Raw genomic sequence first — 9907 nt, forward strand, 5'->3', positions numbered from 1 at the left:
TTCATGCTCAAAGTGTTTAAAGAGAAGCTTTTGCACATTCATTATTATTCTCTGCAAAATCTCTAAAGTTAAGCAGAGAGCTATGGATTAAGTGAACCTTGGAAAAGCATATTCTTTTTAAAATTTTAATTCAGTAAGTACCTGTTGGTTTCCAATTATGCTAAAATCTGGAGGTACAAAGATTTTAAAAATGCAGAGTTTTTCTTCCTATAGGTGCAGAAATGGATAAAACCAAGAAGCATTACAATACAGGGCAGGAAAAGCTAAAGTCCTAAGACTCTGAAAGTACAAAATGTGGTTCTGTGTCTTCTTCCTTCTTTCCTTCTTTATTTTCTTATTTATTTATTTATTTATTTATTTATTTATTTATTTATTTGTCTGTATGTGTTATACTGGGGATTGGATTCAGGGGCATTCTACCTCTAAGCTACACCTCCAGCTGTATTTTACTTTTTATTTTGAAACAGAGTCTCACAAACTTGCAGAGGGCCTCATTAACTTGCTAAGGCTGGCCCAGAAACTACTATCCTCCTGTCTCATCCTCCCAAGTACTTGGATTACAAATGCCTGGCTTCAGTATTTCTTAAAAAGGATTATTTTCATTTGTGTTGCAGTGTATGTAAATATATCAAATATAGCATTAAATAATGAAAATAACAAAAATTTTAAAATCTCATCTAAAACAACCAGAAAATATCTGATCAAATTGCGTACCAATTTTACAGATGAAAATAGTAGTTTGCACACCATTTTGGCATTATGTAACTTAAAAAGTAATTTGGATGTTTCTTTGCTTTTGCAATGAAAGCAAATACATCATGTGTATAGGAGCAACTGGTGTGCTAAGGGATGCTCTGGGATATCTGGTGATGGGACAAGGACAGTGGACCACAGAAAGCAAGTGGGCCTGAATGTTGTTAAATGTTTGGAGCCAATTTCCAGCCCAGCCTTACAAACTCATCAGAGAGGAAGGCATTTACAAAGAAATACAAAATAATAGACATTGAAATAATTAAGGGTGGCTAAGTAGCTGAAAGTGAATATTTTTGTTGTTGGCGGTGGTGTTGGTGTTGTAGCTGTTTGTTTTCTTAGAAGCAATAACTCATTACATAAAATATGTAAGTAAGAGGGGAAGAAAAATAGCATGCCTGTAATCCTAACTGGAAGGCTGAGACAGGAGGATCACAGGTTTGAGGCCAGCGCATAGTAACTTAGTGCAACTCTATTTCAAAATACAAATATTAAAAGGCTGGGAGTATATGTCAGAGTCAGAACACATCTGGGTTCAATCTCCAGTACTACAGAAAGAGACAGACAGACAGAGAGAAAGACAAAGAAACAGAGAGAAAGAAAGTCAAGTCTAAAATTAAAAGAGGTGCAACTTGAAAATATATAAATATTTTTGAAATTTTATAAATGCTGCCCATTCTCAATACTCTCAAAATTTTCAAATTTATATAACCAACTATTGTCTGTAATATTTTTATTCAAATAATATGGAAAATATGTGAGAAATGGCATGGCACAATCAAACCATATAGTTTTCATATCACTATAAATTTTATTTTTGTAGGAAGGACAGTTTGCAGTGAAGTATCATTAGAAGCATAAATTGTTGGTATAGAAGAGAATGGTTGAATCTAGGAAATGTAGGAGAAAAGGAGAAAATACACATCAATTTCTAATTATGTATCATCTACTAAGGAATAAAGTTAGTGTCAGAAAGTTGAGGGGACTTTGAGGATTTTCTTTGCACACTTATGGATTCATTTCAAACTTTGACAATTACCTATTCTGGTAATGCCATGTGTTACTAGAAAAAAAAATAAACAAATGAGCTTTCTTTTAAACCTATGAAATTAACATGTAAGGTGATAAAAAAAGCATAAAAACCTAAAATAAATAAGGAATCGGAAATAATTTCTAAGATTCAAGAAACACAATTAACAAAAACAACCTTTACTGAACCATGTTGAGCTCTACCAAGCAGCAGACCAGGCACACCCTTGAACTTCAGGACATGAGTGACATCTTGTGGCAATGATGGGTATATTTGAAATGTGTGTCACTGCTGCACAGGGTGACTTGGTTGCTTGGTGAATTTTGCTTTTTTTGTTTGTTTCCAGATTGAAAGGGCGACAGTGATGCTTTCTGGGAACAGAGAGCTCCTTACTCCGGCCCCAGAGATAGGGGAAGTCCAGGAGGAGGAGGGAGAGGAGGAATCCACCCCCAGGCTGATTGATGGCTCTTCCCCACAGGAGCCTGAATTCACAGGAGTCCTGGGCCCCCACACCAATGAAGGTCGGGTATATATATCAATGTTGAATTATAACTAAACCATTCTCTCATCTTCACAACTGCCAAGCTCCAGCTCTATAGTGAGCCTGCAACCTCAGCCCCCCAAAAATGGTGGACTAGGCTAAGGTTGAAGCAAGAATTACACATTCACTTTCTAATCAAATATGCAGCAGTTTTAATCATTTATCTTTGGCCTGATGAAAATACTCAAATAACCATAGACTTTGGATGGAAATATTTGTCTGATATTGGTCCTCAGAACCTTTTGGTATAATGTATTTCTACGACAGAGAGCAGTATATACCTCTGAGATAATGCTCTCATTTGTTCAAGATGGTAAGGTGGTGGTGGTGATGGTGGTGGTGGTGGTAATACTAGCAACAATAATATTTTATATTGATCAGCAGGTACCATCTGTAGCCCAGCATGCTTAGCACGAAATGTTATCACATTAATTTGACTTTCTGTAGACCTGTTAGCATTATTCTTTCTGAGGAAACTTACTTTAGAGAGACTAATAACTTGCCAGATGTTCCAAAGCTCTTGGAACACTGGGTTAAATGTCAGCCTAAAAGAATTCTTGACTATGCATTTATTAGAAAACACGTCTTTTCTCCTCAGTCCTTAGAAGTAACAGAAAGAGAGAAAATAAGAGAGAAACGTTCCATAACACCAGACACCATCTGATATGGCTTGAAGATGGGCCCTAACCCGAGCCTTTAGTTAAAAGGAAAGAGTTTCTGTTGCTAAATGTGATTCTCTGGTCCTCACACCCAAATAAGTTCAGACACAGAAAGTGGTGTGGTAAGAGGTCGTATTAAAAAATGAGAAGGGTTACCACTGCAAAGGTTTGGTTAGCATTGAGTGTCTCTATGTTCTTTGTTTTGCAGAGACACACCATATTTTTAAATGCCCACTCTTCTCACACATATTGCTGTCCAACACAGGTAGACAGACATAAAAATGCAATAGTGTATCACAAGTATACGCAAAGTGTTGGCTCCAAAATCGTGTTAGACAGCAAGAGAGGGTAAAGCAATATAGCATAAATGAGAGAAAGAGTAAAGGTGCAGGAGTCAACACTGAGAGCATCGTGGAGAAGCAGGATAGCCCCATGACCTGCATTAGATCCCAGCTCAAAACTTGCTCCATGTACAATATTAGGCAAAACATTCAGTGTGTCTGTCTTAGTTTTCTCATTTTTTTGTGTGTGGTGCTGGGGATTAAACCCAGGGGCATTTTACCTCTGAGCTGCACCCTCAGCCCAATTCTTTATTATTTATTCAGAAACAGGGCCTCAGTAAGTTGCGGATGGCCTCACTAAGTAGCTGAGGCTGCCCGCGAACCCAAATCCTCCCATTTTAAAAAATGGTTAAATAAATAATAGAATTTACCTTCTAGAGCTGTTTGTCAGGATCAAATGAATGATTATAGTGCCTAGCCTATAGTAAATGTAATGAATGCAACTTAGTAACAGTCTTCTATTATTATTATTATTTTTTTTTTTTGGTGGTACTGGGGATGGAACCCTTCTACCTCCAGTCCACACTCCCAGACCTATTTTATATTTTATTTGGAAACAGGGTCTCTTAAGACAGCAAGGCTGGCTTCTAACCTGCGTGATCCTCCTGACTCTGCCTCCCAAGCTTAGGGGTTACAAGCATGTGCCACTATGTCTGGCAACAGTCTTCTATTATTGATAGATGAATTTACCCATTTTGTAACTAATAAATATTTCAGTATATGACACAACATGGTATTGTTAAGTTTAGGTGCTATTTGTATGGCATATCAGAACTTATTTATTCTATATAACTTAAACCTTTTGGAGATATGTATGTGTACCAGCTTTATTTAGATTTAATTCACATACTGTACAATGCAACCATTTACCATGTACAATTCAATCACCTAAAACTTTATACCTGTAAAGAAGAATCATAGTCTTACTTTTAAAACTGTTTTATAAGTGGATAATGTTAATTTATATGGATTAATGAAATTATCAACTACTAAATATTTTACAGATCCCTCCTTAAAGTTTGTCCTAAATTTCCATTCTTAACATTTTTTATATTTCTGATGTTATTATAAGTGATTGTCCTATCTATTGATAGAAGTAGGTCCTTAGTAGTTACATTGTTAGTTCTTGATCACAGGCCACAAAGATACTCTTCACCTAGAATAACCAAATATCCTAGTCATTCAGGGTGTACAGATTTGTGAGAAGAGTGATTTTCAATGCTTCAAGTTCATCAGTTAACCTCTTGCTGAAAATGTCACCTCTCAGACATAAACTCCTTGGTCTTTCTGTTTCCCCACTTATAACCTGCCTGCACCAACATTCATTTAGTCCATCTCCCTCTGTTCCTACCAGAATCCAGGAGTCCTCTGACCTCCCATACCCAGAATCCAGCGAGTCCTTCCCACTGTGTTTTCAGTTCCATTTAGAGTAATTCACAAATATCTCTTTGATACCTGCCTTTTCCTTCCAATCCCTTCCACTGGGATTACCTCTCATCACAGGACAAAGCACAAATGCATCTTCTTATAGTCATTACCATCTTTCATTCATCATTCTTCACAATCAAATATCTCAAGAGCATTACCTATATTTGCTGTAATTTTTCCTCTTCCCTCCAACTTCCTCCTGAATTAACTGCAACTTGGCTTCCAGCCCTGTCACTCCACATATTTTGAAATGTCTCTGAGAATCACTGCAGCAACTAATCCAAAAACTGTAATCCATGTCTTAAGCTTTCCTGACATCTCGACAGCCTGAGTATTATTCCCTTTACCTTGACAGTCGCTTTCCTCTTAGCCTGCATAATATTAACCTATCCCATTTATTCACCCTTCCTTCTGGTCATTGATTCTCTATTTCCTTTACAAGTTTACCATTTTCTACATAGCTAGTGAACCAACCATGATGGAAGAGAAGCAGTGTGCTTGTACGTGTGTGTGTGCGTGTGTGTGTGTGTGTGTGTGTGTGTGGTGTGTGTGTGTGTGTGTAGGGGGCTGAATAGGTGTAGGTGATAGCAGAGCCTCATAAATATCTGTGGGACTGTTGCCTTCTCTAGCTCCATCCCCTAGCTAAGCTGTCATTTGTTTTCTATCTACAGTACCACTCATATCACTCTTTCTACCTACCCTCTTGGAATGTCACGGCACATTTCCAAGTAGAGTGACATCATGTAACATAGAAATCAGGCCCTGTAATATTGCTGACTCTTCTTAGGATAGGAGAAAAAACCTGTAACACGGCCCACAAAGCCTCTACATTTACAACCCATGCATCCCCACACTCTTAAGTTTTAGCCACAAGGAGCATATTTTCATCTCTCCAAAGTGAAGAGCCGTGGCACCTGCCACTTCTCTGCCTAGTATAGCTTCCCTTCCTACCTGCAGGGTCAATTCCTTCCTTTCCTAAAAATCTCAACTCACTTCTCCCTCCTCAAATACCTTGCATTACCCCCTGCCTAGCCCAGTCACCCTGGCTTATGCTCAACTGATGTCTCATCACATTTATCACAATTACAATCTTATTTGTTTGTGTGACTAACATTCATCTCACAGCAGATAATAAAATAAAACTGTGTCTCCTTATGCTCATCACTGTTGCACCAGCAAGCATGGCACACTTACGTAAAGGATATTCAGGAATATGCAATTAGTGAATGGATATTATTATTACCTTTATTTTTGTTTTGGCACACATTTTGTTTCACTGGTAAGTTTGAATATTGATCAAAGCTCTGTAATTATATTATATGTGATAGCTTAACTTTATAAAAAACATAATCTTAGTATTTTTTATTTATTTATTTATTTTTGGTGGTACTGGGGTTTCTGGAAGCCCTTCTACCTCCAGGCTACAAATTTTAGAAATGGAATTTCTAATTACTATAAAAGTAATCATGCTATATCCAGTTCATTGGGAGAGAGTACTGGAGGCTAAACCTAGACGTATTCTACTTTCAAGCTGCACCCTCAGGGCTATTTTATTTAAAAAAAAATTTTGGTGTTATTGGGGTTCCTGGAAGCCCTTCTATATCCGGGCTACACTCCCAGACCTATTTTTTGAGTTTTGGAAACAGGGTCTCTTAAACCAGCGCAGCTCGCTTCAAACCTGCGCGATCCTCCTGTCTCCGCCTCCCAAGCGCAGGGATTACAAGCATGCGCCACCATGCCAGGCTTTATTTTTAAATAGGGTCTAGCTAGGCTACTAAGTGTCTCACTAAGTTGTTGAGGCTGGCCTTGAACCTGCAATCGTCCTGTCTCACCCTCCCAAATACTGTGATTACAGGAATGTGCCACCATGCCCAGCTTCCACTTTATAATTTAAAACAAATTTTCAAAGTGTTGTTGGAACAGCTCTGATTGACTTATTTGACTTCAATGCTCTTTTTGTATAAAACTGTATGAGAAAATATGAAATGTATTAGAAGAGTTTGTGTGCCGGGCGTGGTGGCACACACTTGTAATCCCAGCATTTGGGAGGATGAGACCGGAGGATCGCAGTTGGCGGACAGCCTCAGCTACTTAGTGAGGCCCTCTGCAACTCAGTGAGACCCTGTTTCAAAATAAAGAATTAAAAAAAAAAAAAAGGGCAGAGGGTGTAGCTCGGAGGTAGAATACCCCTGGGTTCTATGCCCAGACCCACAAAAAAAAAAAAAAAAAAAAAAAAAAATTGTGTGAGATTCTAATCTTTTTTATTTAATATTCTTAACCACATTATTTATTAAATTTTTGTGACTTACAGCTAATTATTTTCCTCTGCCTTTTAGACTTCCCGACCTGCCTGCTGTGTACTTGTATAAGCACCACTGTATACTGCGATGACCATGAACTAGATGCTATTCCTCCACTGCCCAAGAGCACTGCTTATTTCTACTCCCGCTTTAACAGAATTAAAAAGATCAACAAAAATGACTTTGCAAGCCTAAGTATGGATGACAGCATCAGTGTCTTTCTTTTCTTTACAGACTTTTTTGAAGTTACATTGTGAAATACTGGTCCTGAGAATGAAAGTTGAATGTCAAAATAGAGTTCATAAATCAGTTATTTTGTTTTATTTAAATGCTTGAGAGTTTGCCTTAATAATAAAAAATACAATTATTTAATGTCTATTCCTAAACTGTATCATTGTTCATATTTTAAATAAGCTATTTTTAACTAATTATAAATTTATAAATAACAATATTTATATACTAGAGCATGCATTATAACATTAAGAGTAAAATATCATGGTTGCATATTTACAAGGATTTGGCTCTTTGAAATTTTATGACTGATGTATAAAAGCCCAAATTATAACTTTATAGTTGTTGCCAACTTAGAAGAATTTTGATAATTGTCTTCATAAGGTATTTTAATTGTTTGAAAATTATTTTATTGCTTGCCTGTACTTTTGGCTATTAGAAAATACAACATTTTTCACTAAGGCAAATATTCTTAGTAGTAAAATCCAGGCAAAAGTTATGAAGAATATACAGAAAAGGCCAGTTTTTTTTTTATCTGTAACATGCTGAAATTTTATTGTTAAAGTTATCATTTTTTATGAAGGCATGAATACATATTGTGTTTGGAGAAACCAAGTATTTTTTTTTTTTTACAAAATAGCCAGAGAGATAATTAGGTCATGAACTATCCATTACTATTTAAATTCACATTTGCATGAATACATATTGTGTTTGGAGAAACCAAGTATTTTTTTTTTTTTACAAAATAGCCAGAGAGATAATTAGGTCATGAACTATCCATTACTATTAAAATTCACATTTACATTTTCAATAGATAGAAAATTTTAGACCCATATTTTATATAAGTAAGTTATATTCAAGAATATTTAGCTATTTCTTTTATATTTTTTTCCTCTAGATGATTTGAAAAGGATTGACCTAACATCAAATTTAATTTCCGAGATCGATGAAGATGCATTCCGAAAGCTGCCTCGCCTTCGAGAGCTCGTCCTGCGTGATAACAAAATAAGGCAGCTTCCGGAACTGCCTACCACTTTGACGTTTATTGATGTTAGCAACAATAGACTTGGAAGGAAAGGCATCAAGCAGGAAGCGTTTAAAGTAAGTTTTAGGTTTCATATGAAAGGTTTCCTTTGTCCCATAGCATGGGCTGTCAATGACTCTCCATTTTGTATCTAAAAGAGGATTTAATTTAATGAGCCTTTCAACTTCCAAAATAATTTTATTACCATATCATGCTTTTGAAAATACCACATCCTGGTACATTCTGAAAGAGAAAAAACACCGTGAACAGAAAGCCCAGTTGGAATAAGAAGTGAGTGAGTGTTAAGAGCATCCATCTACATTGGTCTAAGACTCCAGAGATGGCATTTATCCAAAACTCCATTCAGGAAGAGACCTTGGCACAGTTAAACAGACAACTACTTGGTCAAGGTGCAGGTAATGTTGTGATGTCAGAAGGTTTTGAATGACCCTGAAAGAAATATGTATTCAGATAACCTTAAGGATTTTGTTTTCTAAGTGAAGAAATTAAGTTTGGGGCTACAGGATTTGTTTGTAACAACTGTACTGAGAGCAGTAACCACTGGATTTCTGACCCACTCTTACTCCAGTCAAGCTGCTCCTTCAAATAGATCTTTCACCAATCTTTCCTTTTTGAACGTTCCTTTGTTTTTTTTTTATAATTGGCACATTGTAATTATAATTATACCTAATAGTAAGATATCTGTACATGTTCATAACATAACTTGGTCAATTTAAAATATTTTCTTTAGCTTTGTGGTGCATGCATGTAATGCTTGTGCTTTTGGAGGGTGAGACAGGAGGATAACAGATTAGAGGCCAGTCTCAGCAACATAGCAAGGCCCACAGCAACATAATAAAAAAGAAAAAAAGAAAAGAAAGAGAAAGAGAAAGAAAGAAAGAAAGAAAGAAAGAAAGAAAGAAAGAAAGAAAGAAAGAAAGGAGAAAAGAAACTAAGATAGACTTGGTGGTGTGGCTCATAGGTAGGTACACTACACCTGGGTTCCATCCCCAGTACTCCCAAAAAATCTCTTTGAAGGTATTCCACATGAGTCCTAGGGAGGTCACAGAAGGTAGTGTGGTTTCCGTAGTCTATCTGTCTGTCTGTCTGTCTCTTCTGTCTCTCTCTCTCTCTTTCTCTATCTCTCTATCTTTCTTTCTTCTAGGATTCTTGCTAATGGTAAATAAAAAGGTTAGTGTACCTCATTATAGTCTATTAAGAGTGACAATTAGCTAACTGTGAATCACAGTTTTTTTTGGGTGTTTGGCTAGAGTGGATGAGTTATTGCCTAAAAACCTTCTGTCTTCGTACATTTTTTTTTCCTTACTGGCCTACCAAACTTTTACTAAGGAAAACATTCTCCCTTCTCCATGCCTATCTAACAAATAAAACTCTTACTGTGTCTCACCAGAATCATCAATCTCACTGTAGACTGTCTTGCGGGGGAATAGCTGCCTTGCTTAACTTCAGACAATTTTGATGAACAAAGAAAGGTTCTTCCTAGAAACTGAAAAACATTTTTAATTTTTGTAGAAAATCTTTGCTCACAACCAATTTTTTTTTTCAAAATGTTATTGAAAGTTCTAGTGACATAGAAAACAAG

At 36.5% G+C, this 9907-nt stretch overlaps 1 protein-coding gene across 1 annotated transcript in view; it reads left to right on the forward strand.

Moving 5' to 3' along the window:
- EPYC (epiphycan) overlaps positions 1 to 9907 on the forward strand; it is a gene marked incomplete at both ends in the record, with an annotated part of 49757 nt that overhangs the window by 19837 nt on the left and 20013 nt on the right. Inside the window, 3 exons of the mRNA XM_080704820.1 lie at positions 2127 to 2301; positions 7086 to 7244; positions 8179 to 8381. Of these exons, the coding sequence (XP_080560946.1) occupies positions 2127 to 2301; positions 7086 to 7244; positions 8179 to 8381 (537 nt within the window). The remainder of the gene's footprint in view (positions 1 to 2126; positions 2302 to 7085; positions 7245 to 8178; positions 8382 to 9907) is intronic.

Source organism: Muscardinus avellanarius, assembly GCF_963383645.1.
Source record: "Muscardinus avellanarius genome assembly, chromosome: 11".
Classification (NCBI taxonomy): domain Eukaryota; kingdom Metazoa; phylum Chordata; class Mammalia; order Rodentia; family Gliridae; genus Muscardinus; species Muscardinus avellanarius.